The sequence below is a fragment of the Geospiza fortis genome, unplaced genomic scaffold (assembly GCF_000277835.1).
Source record: "Geospiza fortis unplaced genomic scaffold, GeoFor_1.0 scaffold11, whole genome shotgun sequence".
NCBI lineage: Eukaryota > Metazoa > Chordata > Aves > Passeriformes > Thraupidae > Geospiza > Geospiza fortis.
In genome coordinates, this window is record NW_005054304.1 from 6,868,742 (window position 1) to 6,882,922 (window position 14,181).

At 43.3% G+C, this 14,181-nt stretch overlaps 2 protein-coding genes across 2 annotated transcripts in view; one reads left to right on the top strand and one right to left on the bottom strand.

The window, feature by feature from the left end:
* The first annotated feature begins 347 nt into the window (after positions 1-347).
* Positions 348-14,181, top strand: part of LOC102045117 (probable E3 ubiquitin-protein ligase HERC4) — a 20,996-nt gene continuing 7,162 nt past the window's right edge. The window contains exons 1-16 of the mRNA XM_031066481.1: positions 348-378; positions 1,526-1,658; positions 2,342-2,418; positions 2,945-3,166; positions 3,915-4,006; positions 4,615-4,745; positions 5,531-5,679; positions 5,994-6,073; positions 6,384-6,472; positions 7,525-7,584; positions 8,126-8,228; positions 8,383-8,569; positions 8,883-9,064; positions 10,165-10,260; positions 11,430-11,531; positions 11,621-11,740. Of these exons, the coding sequence (XP_030922341.1) occupies positions 348-378; positions 1,526-1,658; positions 2,342-2,418; positions 2,945-3,166; positions 3,915-4,006; positions 4,615-4,745; positions 5,531-5,679; positions 5,994-6,073; positions 6,384-6,472; positions 7,525-7,584; positions 8,126-8,228; positions 8,383-8,569; positions 8,883-9,064; positions 10,165-10,260; positions 11,430-11,531; positions 11,621-11,740 (1,854 nt within the window). The remainder of the gene's footprint in view (positions 379-1,525; positions 1,659-2,341; positions 2,419-2,944; positions 3,167-3,914; positions 4,007-4,614; positions 4,746-5,530; positions 5,680-5,993; positions 6,074-6,383; positions 6,473-7,524; positions 7,585-8,125; positions 8,229-8,382; positions 8,570-8,882; positions 9,065-10,164; positions 10,261-11,429; positions 11,532-11,620; positions 11,741-14,181) is intronic.
* PIGY (phosphatidylinositol glycan anchor biosynthesis class Y) lies at positions 10,568-13,951 on the bottom strand. The gene has a single exon (XM_005418123.2). The coding sequence runs from the start codon at positions 13,805-13,807 to the stop codon at positions 13,577-13,579; it is 231 nt and encodes a 76-aa protein (XP_005418180.1). The 5' UTR covers positions 13,808-13,951; the 3' UTR covers positions 10,568-13,576.

The following is a 14,181-nucleotide window of genomic DNA, read 5'->3' on the forward strand; positions in this document are numbered from 1 at the left end:
GGACCGGAGGGAGCGGCGCGGTCGGGAGGGCGCTGGGTGACCCCCGGGGATGGGTCCGCGAGTGGGCGAGGACGCGTCCGTGCAGGTGGAAGCTCTGAAAGTGCAACAATCTGCAGGGCAGCTCCTCGGGAACGGGGAATGAGGGGCTTAAAGGTGTCCCAGTGTGCGGTACTGGAAGGAGGGAGTATAGACGGGGGGTTTTCCTCTCTAGTTCCATGTCTGATGTGTGAGAAGGGTGGGCAGCAAGTCTCCAGAGGTGTTAGGTAAATTAGGGCAGCCTTTGCTGATGACCGCCTCTCGCTCTTGGACATCCTGGGTCTCAGACACTTGTGCTGGAGCAGAGCTACATGCGAGTAACTCGGTGCCTGGTGCCGCTAGGTCGGGAGAGCATCTGCAGCCCCTCAGCTGTACACAAGGAGTACTTCCTTCTTGTGAAAAACACCAATCACTTGTTTTTAAAATTTTAAAAGTTTAATAGTGATAAAATGGTTATAAAAATAGTAATACAATTAGAGTAATAATAATTTGGACAATTTGGATTAGGACAATATGAGACAATAGAGACAAAGAGTTACGGATGTCCGGGTACCTCTTTCTGGGCAGCACAAGCCCGAAAAAGGACACACGTTAACAGAGGATTAACCCTTAAAAACAATAGCCTGTTGCATATTCATACACTTCATACATGATGCATAAATTCCATTCAAATACAGGATTCTGTCTGGTCATTGTCAACTTCTTCCTCTGAATCCTAACAGGGCCTTTGAGGTGGGAAGAAGTTCATTTCTTCTGCTAAGAGGGCAATACATTCTTTTTCTCTGAAAGATTTAGGTGTCCTGTGGCTGCTATCTCGTTGCGAATCCTTTCTTTAAAACAAGTATCCTACATAGCATAGTTTCTATTTTAACATTTTTTAATAACCTAAAACTGTATTTAACACACTATTTAAGAGAATTAATACAGCATTACTTTCTAACACAACACATATAATATTCATTTTAATATTTGTGAAAAGCCAATCATAAAATACGCATTTTTCACACTTCTGCTGTAAAGGGGCAATGAGTGAATTTTCTATCACTGCTTCTCCAGCACCTTGTAAAGTGCTTGACTTAAAGGCATCCAGTCCCCAAGGCTGTGACAAGTCTGGGGTGGCCAGATGCCTCAGGAAGTGCTTTGTCTCTGTCAGACACTCTCCAGAGGTGTACAAGAGCAACAGACTGTGCTTCTGCTGATGTTTCACTGGCTGTCTTGGGAGCTGGTGGCACAGCAGCCTAAGAGATGGAGAAAGGTCCTTTAGTGAGGAGTCATCCAGCATGAAACAAGCCAGAGGGTAGACAGGACATTGAAACGCTAAGGGGCCAGAGAAAATAAGACACACACACTTGTCTCACTTCCTCCTAAGAAGCAGAAACTCTTGCTGAAAGCAGTAGCACACTGAGATCTTGGGAAGGGGGCCGAGGTGGTTAAGGTGCCTGCTGCCATAGCCTGACCATCTGTCTGTCTGTCTGTGTGTGTCCTGCAGAGAGTGCACAGTCACAGAGGAATGAGGAGGTGCGCTGCTCAAACCATGATGCAACACATAAGCTCATTCTCTCCCCCAATGGGAAGCTTTCTGAACACTGGGCTAAAGCTTCAGGAAACTGCCCCAATACAAGGTAAGAAGCTTTCACAGGGTCGAGGTATGGATGGCAATGGTCAGAAAATGCAGCTTGATTTTCCCTAAGGTAACATCCAAGAGTTTGAGGCATGTTCCTGATGCAGAGAGAGAACTGGAACACATATCTTCCTAGTATTATCTCCTTTTAAACCCAGCCGGAAGTGCGCAGATTTTGAGGATTATATCAAGACCTGAACTGCTTGGGATGCACATGAGACAGGTTTCTCTCAAACTTAGTAAGGTTCAGTAGAACATACCAGAGCAATGCAGATGCCTTGCAAATCACCCATGGCTTGGGCAAACTGCAGGTAAAAGACACAAGCATGTCTGAACCTTTCCACATTCTGATGAAGCTGTCAGGGTAACCATCATCTACAAATGGCCCAGCAGCTTGCTGTGTGATATTTCTTGCCCAGGGCAAGATAACAGCATCAGGCTGAGCATGGTTCTTTTCCAGCTTCTCGTGGAGCAAACCACAGTGAAGTCAGTTAACCCAGCTACATCAGGTCAGCATAAGAGAAGGGTGAATCAGTTTACAGGTGACCCGTGTTTTTTTAACACATATTTCCTGCTAAGGAAATATTTCCTGCTAGGGCTTGGTGAGCAGACGATCTTTGTCCTTTACTTTGTCTCATAGCACAGCATCTATTTATTTTGATTTCTGTTTCCTTATTTTTGCAGGCTGGTGAAGGAACTCGGAAACCGAATTATTGTTCAAATAGCATGTGGGGACCAGCATGCCATGGCATTATCCAGAGGTAGCCTCCTTCAAGAACACTTTTCCTCCAAACAGGAGTCATGCTTGCTCTGAGAAGGCAGTGTTTGTGCTACTTGCAGTAGTTTGTGACACCACTATAGACTAATGAGAAGTTGGGGACACAAAGTGCACTGGCTGTCAGTGCTGCTCCTTCCTCCCAGCATCCAGGGACCTCTCTCTGTCTCTCTCCAGTTCCTGAGCACTGCCCCTCCACGAAGGTGTGTTGTGGAGAGCAGATGTGGCTGCCCCACTTTGCAGTCACCAGACCTGCTCATTCTTAAGTTGCAACACCTTTCTGGTAGGGAGCTTCTAGTAGGTATGACTTTAGGGGCCTTTATTCTTGCTGTGCTGAGTCACATGGCAACATGGGACTGTCCCAAAGAGGTCAGAAGAAAACAAATTTGGCCACACATGATGCTCTTGCCTTGGAGCTAAGTCCCTGAAAACAACACTGAGTGTTGCTCCTACTCCCAAAATTCAAGGGAAGCAGTGAGGCTGAGCTGTTTTCTTTTGTTCTGTGTGTGAAGGGGGTGAGCTCTTCACCTGGGGCCGGAACACCCACGGACAGCTTGGAGTGGGGAGCCAAACCACACTTACTTCCAAACCACAGCTGGTGGAAAGACTAAAGGGCATCCCACTTGCTCAAATTGCTGTTGGAGGATCTCACAGCATGTGTGTGTCACTCTCTGGAGCTGTGTTCTCCTGGGGAAAGAACAGCTTTGGACAGCTGGGACTTGGAGACACGAAAGGTAAGGAAGGAGAGCACCAGGAGGGTGTTTTCCTGGTCACTGAGCTCACCAAATTGCTCCTCACTATTGTCAAGCTCCTGTGGAGCAGCAGTGGGCAGCAAAGTCTTTTGAAGAAAGTATATCTGGAGATGTTCTTTATTTCCTGACCAGGAAAGGCATGCAGGAATGATGTGGTTGCAGGTATTTAGTGGTTGTTTTTCTATAGACAACTTGCAATCATTTTGTGTGGCTAACTAGATCGTGTGGGCTTTTAAAACCTCTGAGGTCTTACACATTTCCACTCCAGTCTCCTCTCCAGGAAGTCTTGCATGAAAGAAATTAATTTTATGGTTTTTAATCCTCTTTAATTCTCTGTAAACACAAAGTGAGAGAAGAATTTAAATCACCTCATCTTCTAACTTAGAATGCTAGAGAAGAGTTGACAGACAGACAGAACATCTCATCTGAATGTGTCCACACCTGTGAGAATCAGATACTTTGAAGCCAAGTACCATTTGGCAAGCAGATATGGAAGTACTGCATTTTCTTTCAGACCAAAATAAATGAAAATAAAGTAGTATGAAAAACACAGAACATTATGAGAAAGAATATGTTATACTGGAGGGAAAACGACCCAAACCCAAGCTGTAATTACATTAATTGCTGTAAGAGAGGGCTGAAAAACACTTAATCCTCCTGTCTTCTATTTTTTTCTGTACATGAGACCCTCCAGTACTCTTTCAATTTAGCAGTATTATCTTTTTTCCAGACAGGGACTGCCCAACATATGTTGAAGCTTTAGAGCACTGGAAGACTGTATTTATCTCATGTGGGGCAGATCATACTGCAGTTCTCTCCAAGGTGAGTCTGAAATGGAAAGTCAGCATCTGAGATCTCACCTTGTGAGGAAAGATACACTGCTAAAAGAGAGAGAGATGAAGGAAAGAGAAAGCATGGAGAAATTGGGATGGTAATGCCTTGCTTCCACCTAAGCCTGAAGGTGATCCCCAAGGGGTGTTATCTAAGCCACTGGGAAAACTGGTCTTTTCTCACATTCCTGTCACCTGCATGCAACCTTTGGCAGGGATATGGTGAATGGGAATCTTGAGGCAAAGAGGTGCAGTTCAATTCCCAGTAGTTTATGAAATTATTTTTTTTATAGTACATTGGGGACTTCAGAAAATGTGAACGACATCTAATTCATTCGTAGGGTTTCCTCATACAAGTAAAATTCTTAAGCAACAGGGAATTATTCTCAAAAGTTAAATTGATTTTCTCATGAGCTAAATGATTTGGATTTTCCAGTGTGTGATCTGACTTGATGCAAAGTGAACCCTCCTCAGGTTTGAATCAGGGATGTTTTGAATCAAGTTCCACTTGATGTTGTATTTTGCTGGCCCTCATTCTTGGTTGTGACCATGTGATTGTTGTTAATAATGCAGTGATCCTGTTTGTTTCTTCATTTCAAGGAGGGGCTGGTGTGCACCTTTGGAGCAGGAGGGTCTGGCCAGCTGGGTCACAACTCCACCCAGAATGAACTCCTGCCTCGTGTGGTGGCTGAGCTGTGGGGAGCAAGGGTTTCACGCATTGACTGTGGCAGGTGGGATGTGATAATGACTTGTCTTCTGAGGTCAATGCCTTTGGGGATTCACTGAAGAGCAGTAGGGAAGGGGGTCACCAGAATGTTCAAATCTTTGTATCACAATAGGTCAGCACTCTCAGAGTATCCATCCACTGTTCAAGTATAAGCCACCCTCCTGCCAGAGCCCCAGTGAGAGCAGCACCCTCAGTCCCTGGTGAGCAGTGGGAGAGAGCTGCAAAAGCCACCAGAGAAGCCCTTGGTCTTTTTCTCATTTAATAAACAATATACTGGGTTTGTACTGGGTTCCAAAGGGCAAAGGACTGTCAAAAGCCTGCATCAGCACAGTAACTGGATTCCCAACCAGACTGATAAACTGGTTGGTTCTTAATAAGAATTGAAGAGCAGTGATAATTACCCAGTTTCGCTTTGCCCTTCTGGAACTGGGCCAGAAAAAGTCTCCTGACAACTCACCTGGGCTTGGTATCAGGCTCAGCAGCACAGAAACTGCACGTTTGAAAACGGAAGGGTGTGAAGCAAGCATGGTGTAACTATTTTTGTATGTGGAACCCAGGTAAATCACAAACATTAGAGGGTAGTATAGGAAATCTGAGTCCATGTGTGTCTTTATTGCTGAATGTTTATGCAATGAAGAGTTGTAACACTGTGGTTAAAGGGACTCTTTATCTGGACTGTCAGGACTTTTGAAGACAAGCTTCAGGTGTACACTCAGAATGTATTTATAAATTTTATTCTGCTTTGCCCTGTGGTTTTCGCTTATTGTGATTTTTTTTTTCCCTGAACAGACAATATACCCTGGTCTATGTCCGTTCCTTGGACAAATTCTATTTCTTTGGCTCTGATGATGAAGGACAACTGGAAGATGAGAGGAAGCCCAAACAGTTGATACCACTTCCCATCAATTCACCAGTGGATACTGGAAAATCCTGCCAGAGTAATGACCACTGCAGATATATACAATCTGTATTTATTTCTTCCATGGAGATGTTTTGCTTTCTTGATTTCATGTTTACACTGAAAGGCAAACATTATGTCTCATCCTTGCTTGGCCATCCCAACAAATTCTACCAGGAGTTATTCCATTTGGTGCTTGATTATTATGGGTAATGGCCTCACAGAATCAAACTTCCAACAGATAACTACCATCTGATGCGGTTTTTTATTGTTCCACTTTTGTGCACTTAACTCTCTGAAGACAGTGACTGTTTCTTCAAATATTGCTACAACAATCTTTTTGTTCTTTCACAGAAAAGGGTGCATCAAAAAAGGGGATTAAAATTCCTGCAGGAATACACCGAAGTTTTGCCCGTTGCAAGGAGGGGAACAAGGTATGTGCACATTTGATCATAGCTTCTGATTTTACCACTGTCCACATTACGGCTGGAAACATTTGGATTTTCCAACATGCTTGTAGCACTTCAGTTTTATATGTGTCTATTGCAGATTTTTCTGTGCTTTACCTACAGACTAACTTGTACTGCAATTATGTGTGTTCTGTGGTTAATGTATCTGGATCATGCTAGATGACCATTAATTTGTTCGTACTTAGGCTGAAATCTTGTTATGATTGGGTTGAAAAAAAAGAATCCCATCTGCTACAATTTATATTTTGTCAATGTTTTCATGTATTTCACACAGAATTCATATTTGAATGGAATTGCCACTCTGGAGGATAAAGAAGTGGATGCATGGATTTCTAATTCTAAATGTTTTAAGAGTATAAAAAGGTAAATCAGAAACTTGCTGTTTGGGTTTGTTTGTGGTTTTTTCCCTGTTGCATGATTTTCTCTAAAACCTATTATTCTTTGGAGGCTACTATAGGAACTGTTCAAGAATTTAGCCATGGCGCAGTCTTGTACCTTGGCACAAAGTTCATAAGGAGCTGACAAGTTAAATCAGTGAAAGACCCTGCCTGCAGACCAAGGCCTTGTGCAAAAAGCCTAATCTGAGTATCCAAACTGGAATGCTGCACCAGCATTTAAAAATTAGTGGTCACTTCTTTAATTACCCATTTTCAAAAGCAATATGTACATACCACTGTGGTGTGCCTTACACTTACAGTCTTTCACAGGTTTTATATGGGAGGTTATTTTCTTTGGGAAAGTCTGGCTCCAGCTGCTGATTTTGAGCATTTCAAAAGCTTGGCTAACTTGGAACTAAATGTTTCCCTGACCACATTTGGAATGGTTTGGACCATGTGAAAAGTGGTGGCTGAGAAGGTGAAAGGGAGGGTTCTTTCCAGACCTCAGTAAGAAGGGCCTGACAGCAAATTGCTTGATAAAATAGCTGCTTCAATAAGAACAGAACCAGGAATGCTGGGAGTTAGTAAGTCTGGTGTCCCTTCAGGTTCTGGGAGCCCAGCTTCTGTGCAGCAGTAAATTGATAGCCTGATGGATTTTCCCTCCATGTGCTATAAAGATCCTGTCCATGGAGGGGATTCTCCTCCCTCCCATGTTGCAGTGCCTTTTATTTTGCATAACAAACAAAAGCAGCTAATGTTCTGACCTGTGACGAGAAGAATCCCCATGATAACACTCACCAGAATGGAGCACTGGGGCAGAACCTTGAGCAGGTTCCCTTGCAAGGCCCAGGAGAGCAGAGGTGGCTGGCAAAGATCAGTAACCTTGAGTACAATGTCTTCTGCAACACTGACAGGGAAGTGGTGCTATGAAGAGTTTTGTGGGGTCAGATGCAGACACCCTTGTACACATTTTTTGTTCTTTCAGAGTTAAAAACCTGAAGTTGAAAGGACTGTCTTTTTTTGTTTTTTTACTATCAGGAATATCAGACTGATCTTTTCATCTGAGGCTTGCATCAATGGAAGCTTCCTGGACAAAAGGTAGCACCACTGACTTAGACATAACAGATTATATTGGCTGCTTGTAAACTGACTAGAAAGTGTTGTTTTAGGTCACATATGTAGAAAAGATTTGTTTTATCTGAATTTGCAAGAAGCAAGTTTTTATTTTTCAAAGCTCAAGCTAATATTAAGATTTTTATAGCCCTGGTCCTACTGAAATGTGCTGGAGAAACTCACATTTTAGAAGATTATCCATTAGTGATATTTGGCAGATGATGATAATCCCCCCAGCCAGTATTACAGCTCTTGAAGGGTGCTTAATAGCTCCTTCTGGCACTGAAGTGGAAGTCGTTTTAGGGTGAAATACAGGAGTCTACCATTAATAGTTCACAGCCACACAAGACAGAAAGGACAGGATGTTAATCAAGTCACAAAACAGTGGCTTGTGTTGTCTATCTTCTTAGAACACATGAAATTATACCCACGAGAGCTGGGGCTGAACTTTCCAAGTATTTTCTGGTATTACAATGCTTCATTATTCAGTAGAAAAATTATTTCCTTTTTTTTTATATTGTGATAGGGACAAACATTTTAAAACTTCCAAAGAAGTCTCAGGCGTGGACATGTCAGAAGTGAAACGTTTTTATGAGAAGATCAGTAAAAACCCAACAGTCTACCAGGAGGTAAGGATTTGATATAAGGATGCTCACTACACAGATACTGAGGAGCATTGGATTTGTGTATGAAACTTAAGAATTTCATGCCAACTTAATTACTTTGGCAAAACACAATTGCATTTTAACCCTTGTCTCTTTTTAATTTTTTTCCCCTCTGAAGGTGCAAATGGAGATTAGGAATTTACTGTCTTCCTCATTGTCTTCCTCTCCCATCTCACCAGAAAATTTCAGAGTCTACTTGATCTTGCCTTTTCTTCTGAGGGGGAAGGATGAAGGCTCTGTCCTTTCTCTGATTGTTCTGGCTGAAGCCATCATGAAGCTCCAGCCAGAGGACCTGCAAACTCTTGGTAGGGCTTTATAATGGTAGAACTGAATGATTTAAATTCTTGGTCATTTTCTGCTGCAGAACAAGTGTTATTATCACTGATGTAATGTGTTTCAGAGCTTGAAATAATTGCTTTTGATAGATATAGAAACATGGGAACTATGCAGCAAGGCACAAGAATTTTAAAAATTCTGTCTGAGGTTTAATGGTTTTTGTAGTGCAAGCTTAAACTTTTTTTGTTCAATTCATTTGATAAAAAGAGAAAAAGCAGCTTCATCCACAAATTGCAATGATCTGTATGTTACCTGTGACCTCACTAGCTGTTTTCTTTACAGAATGCCTATGGTCAAATCTAGAAACATCCTTTTTCAAGGAGCTGGTCATTCTGTATCAGAGGGCTTCCCAGGAAATTCTGTTCTCATTTGTCCAGGAGTTCAAGGCCACGGGGCCAAACCGCCTCTCCAACCTGGACCCAGTTGAAACTGGGCCTCTGCAAATACTGCAGATGCTTTACCAGGTGAGAAGGTGCTTGGATCCCAATTAGACAGGGTGTCTCAATGTAGCCTAGAGTATTTTAATACTTCTCACTTGTTGACTTCTGTGGGTTTGACACTGCTTCAGGAATCTCTTTGGCTCTACACCAGCACAGTTTTGAAGAAGTCCTGCTTGAGTTGTGCCAAACTGACCCTCTGTAGAAATGAAGAGCTAAAGCATGTTGTAGCCCTGGCAGGGGGAAGAATGCTTTCAGTGGTGTCAGGAGGGCATCCATTGATGCCTACACAGCTATGGATGTGGTGTCCTCTATGTAACATGCCCATTCCCCTTTCTGCTGGTGAGATGCCTCATCCCAATAACTGCTCAGAGCATTTAAAAGACAACCTATCTACTTGTCACATTGCAGCTGCTGCAGAAATGCTCTGTGATGCTTTGAGAGCCCGTTAACCTGACAAATTCTCTGGGACAACAGCATTAGAACACCTTTAGCTGTACATGAACAAGGGAAACAAAGGAAGCAATAACTGTGTTCTTCTGGAAACCCTACTTTCTCTCCACATTCCTGTGGAGGTGTTCAAAGTTTATGAAAGTTAAGAGCTCGAGCACACAGTATAAACCAGAGAGATTTGTTAAATTTTGTTCAGACTTGAGTATCCTTTTGGCTGAGAATGCAGAATTGGGCCTCAAAGTTTAGACTCTCAAATTTGTATTTATGCAGATAAATAAACTAAAAAATGCAGCAGGTCCACTCCTCTGTAAGTGATTACATGATTTGGAGCTTTAAATGTTCACTGTTCCCCAGCAAGCATCTTTTCCTGGCAACAAGCAGGAACATGAGGAGGGAACTGCAGAAATATGAAAGACACTCCAAGGGAAATACACTTTTTTTGATGGAGTCCTGTTAAGGGATCTTAATAGTAGATGAAAATTGCTTTCCTGCTAGTTTATACACGGCTTTCTAAGACTTCTCATTCTGGAGCACTGTGCTTCTTGAGCACTTTTATCCTGTAACTTCTGTGCAGGTCTCAGAACTCTTTCTGAAGAAAGCCCTGTCAGTCCTGTCCTGCCAGACAGACACAGCTCACTAGTTCTGCTGCTGATATATTGCATGTTTCAATGCAGGTGAACTCCAGAACTGGTTTTGGAGTACATGAAAGCATCTTCCATGTACATGAAGTGAGAGAGATTATCAACATATGTTCATTCTTCAACATAGTAGTAAGTATAAATCTTACCAGCAGTGCAAAGCACTCTTTCATCTTTTATTGATATATATATATAAAGGAAGTCAACTCTAGAGACTAAGCCAGCACATCTCAAAGGCACTTCATTTCTCCTAGTCCTCCAAAGCTCTAAATTATGCAAGCCCTTTACCATCCCAGTGTTCCAGCAACTACAATAGAGCTTTTCCTGAGATGATCCCTGGTTCTGAGAGTTGGAGCTGCCCTCCAGCATCTTAAGCAACTCTGTTTGCTTTGAACTAGTAATCACTATGAAATAGAAGCACAAGGGATGGTTGCGATACTTTGTGTTACTCTGGATTTTATTATGTTTAATTAAGAGAAATGTTTTGAGGTGTCTTTAAACTTTTATTTAGAAATCTTATTGAGCATTTCAATGTACTTACATCCTAAAACAAAGCCGTGATACTAAAAAATAATCTGTGGCATTTCTTGACAGAGTGAAAATTAGCTACCAAATGCAGTCAGTGTCAGAGGAAGCAGTATGAAATGGAAATGTGCATAGTAGGAGTTTCCTTTGGCAAAAAAAAGTAAGCTTTCATGCCACTTGGCTGGAATTTGTAGGGCAACTGCCTAATTCCTCCATAAGCTTTTGTTTGCTAATGTACCAATTTTGTACCAATTAACCAGAGTGGAGTAGGAGGTTTGAGCAACAGCATATCATCAAAAGCCAATTAGGACATTACCTGAAGTTGGTGCCTTATCACACTGGAGGTGTAACACTTTAAATTAGATTATTTTTAAACCAGTATCTATTTTTAGTATTACATATAATAAACCCAGCAGTTTTTAAAAACAATATACCATAATCTGAGTATCCAGGGCATTTTGGTTTAGCTGAATTATGGAAGATGCTGTTAAAATCACTCTCTCTGTTTTATTCTTGAGGCACTACTATAGACAAGTGTCTGTGTGCACAGAGAGGTTAGATGCCTCTCTCTGCTTCTCACTCACAGGAGTGTGCAGGAGCTGTTTTTATGATGTGAACCTCTGTAAGTGCAGTGCTCATGCACACAAGGGCTTATTTCAGAGACGCGGAAGTTTGCCAGGGTGCAGACTGGCAGTTCAGCCTGCAGAGACGTCCCTGAACTCTGATTTCACAAGGGAAAATCAGCATGTCTTTTCCTTTCTTCCTTGTCCTTTCAGATAGTCCTACAGATGCTGAGCAAGTACCCATGCATCTTTGACAGGGAAAACAAGATACGCCTTCATATTACAGAATGCAGGGCTCTTGCCAAAGTCTTTACTGTAAGTGCAACCAACTTTGTTACCTATCAGAAGAGATAAACACACTGCTAACAGACTATTACTTCAATCCTTGGATACCCCTTATCCAGATACCCTTTATAAGGATACCTGAGCCATGGAATTTCTGTGTCAGAAGACAATGCCTTCTCCAAGACATATGGGAAAATTTAAAGTCCGCCTCAAACCAAGATTTCAGGAAGATGTTAAAGGTAAGATACTAAATTGTATTACTTGTTAGCCCTAAGTATCTTGCTGCAGTGTTCCTTGATTTTCAGTGTTACTGTATATTGGTACAAGAGTTTCAGTATCTTCTGAGCATAGAGCAGAAAGAACTGCTCCTCAAATTATTATAAAACATGTTCCATGGATGGTGTAGAGTAAATCTGGAGGCAGTATTTTACATCCTTATTCCAGGCAGCTTTGTTGGCATAAGTTAAATGCAAGTGGCAGTGCTATTTACTGTGAGGTTGCTTTGGGGTAATGGAATAGAATGCTCAGTTGTCAAAGTCCAGTACTGTTGCTGCTAGACTGACTTTTGAGATTTTCTACTAGTACATTAAAACCCCAGTGTCTGGGGAACCAGCCTGAGGGGTCAGCAAGCAACACAGACACACAATTACATTTCTCTCCTGGAGATGCTGTCTGAAGGGAAAGGAAGGATAGTGCTGGCCAGAGAGATGAGTATAATTACAATGCTGCTGTCTCCATGTGCTTTTAATGTGTGGCTTCCACACAGATGTGCAGGTTGGGGCAGCTGCGTTTCCCGCAGGAATGGCGATGCTGGCCCTGCCCTGCAGAAGCCATTAGCTGGGACAGGGACACCTGACTGGGAACAGGACACTGCCCAGAGCAGAGCTCAGCTCAGGGACCACATGCCCCACCTGTCACTAACACAGACTCTGGCACCACGCCTGTGCCACAGGAACAACAGACCTTGGTGCCCTGGTGCTTTCCAAGTGAGCTCTCTTGCCAACCAGAGCTGTCAAAGCTTTTCTTTCCCATTTACTTAAGAGAAATTCACAATGGCTCCCAGAGCTACCTTTCCTTCCTGGTTCCTCACTACACCAGCTGAGAGAGGCATTTATTTACAGAGGCAGGCAGGGTGTGCTCTGAACTGTCCTCTAGACTTCAATTCTCCACCTACTGTACAAGCTCTGACAAACATCTGCCCTTAGCTGAAGTCAGCCTTTCGGCACACCTCGTGAGCACTGCCTTTCACACTGTGCATCACAATATTATTTACCCAGCAGCAGCCTGAAAAATATAACTGCACTGTTAGTATCCCACAGCACTTACAGCCTCGTGCAGCATTTACAACTTGGTGCTTCATTTCTGCATTTTTCAGCAGGTAAAGGACATGAATGTGTTTTGTACTGCAGATACAAACTACCCAAAAGCAAAACACAAAAAAGAAACCTTCACTGTAGCATTGACCTGCTCCCTTCATAGCTGTATCCCGTTAGAAAGTTTTTGATATAATACTGAGAACTTTGCCTGTGATACTCTCATAGTGGCCCTACAAAGAAAAGATCTGCAGGTACTGCACATACAGACATCAGTATCATCCAAGAAAGAAATGTCTTCATTTGACTCATCTCAAGTTTTGTTATTAAACACCAGCCTTATTTTAATTTTTGCTCTTCTGACAGTGAGACAAACATATTTCAGATGCACATCTGGTTAAAAACCCTCAAAGTTCTCAAAGAGAGATTCATATCATTGCATGTTTTAATTTTAATTCAGTTTATTCAGTCAGGGTACTTCCTCATGAAAACTAAGGTTCTAATTAGTGCCACTACAAATGCACAGCACTCTTGAAAGGATAAAACAGAGGAAATTAGTGGTTCTTGTTACTCCTACTCTTCATCTGCATTAACAGTAGTTAACAATGGGCTGCTGCTTCATACAGTTCCAGATCCTACCAGGAAAATTATGCCAGTCACTAGTGCCAGAAGGAAACTCTCTCAAATGAACTGCAATACTCGATGAGATTAAACAAAACTACGTTGATTTAGAGAAGCCCAGGGGTTACCAAAGGCACCGCACTAGTTGTGCCGAAAAAGCTTAATCCCCATCCAGGTCCACAGGTGAAAGAACACATAAACCGGTACTGTAACGGGAAGGAGGAGGCTGTAGAAACACAGGCTGGCTGTGCTGGTGCAGCCCTGGGGGAAGTTTTCGTCCACGCTGGCCGAGTAGAACAGGCCTGCCAGGGACAGCAGGGGAACGAGCACAGTCAGCGTGGGCAGCGAGGGCAGCAGCCCAGCTCCGGCCATCGGGCCCCGGTACCGCCGGGCCCGGCGGCTCCTCACGGCTGCTCCGAGCCCTCGGCCGGCGCCTTCGTGTGCGTCCTCCTGGCAGCCTCCGGAACCATGTTCGGGATGCCGTCGATGATGGGGTACGCGATGCCCAGCTCCTCGTTAATGAGCTCGTTCGTAGATTCTTCGTACCTGCTTAGCCAAGCCGGGGAGGGGGGAGAAACATGCAAGCGAAAACATGAGGAGCAGGGACTAACCTGGCTTTGCCCAGGGCTCGGGCGCAGTTCCCCCGCCCCATCCTCACCTCAGCGGCCGCTTGGAGAGCGGGCACACCAGGAAGCGCAGCAATGATGGCTCCAGGGGCTGCAGCCCCGCTGAGCCGGAGCCTGAGT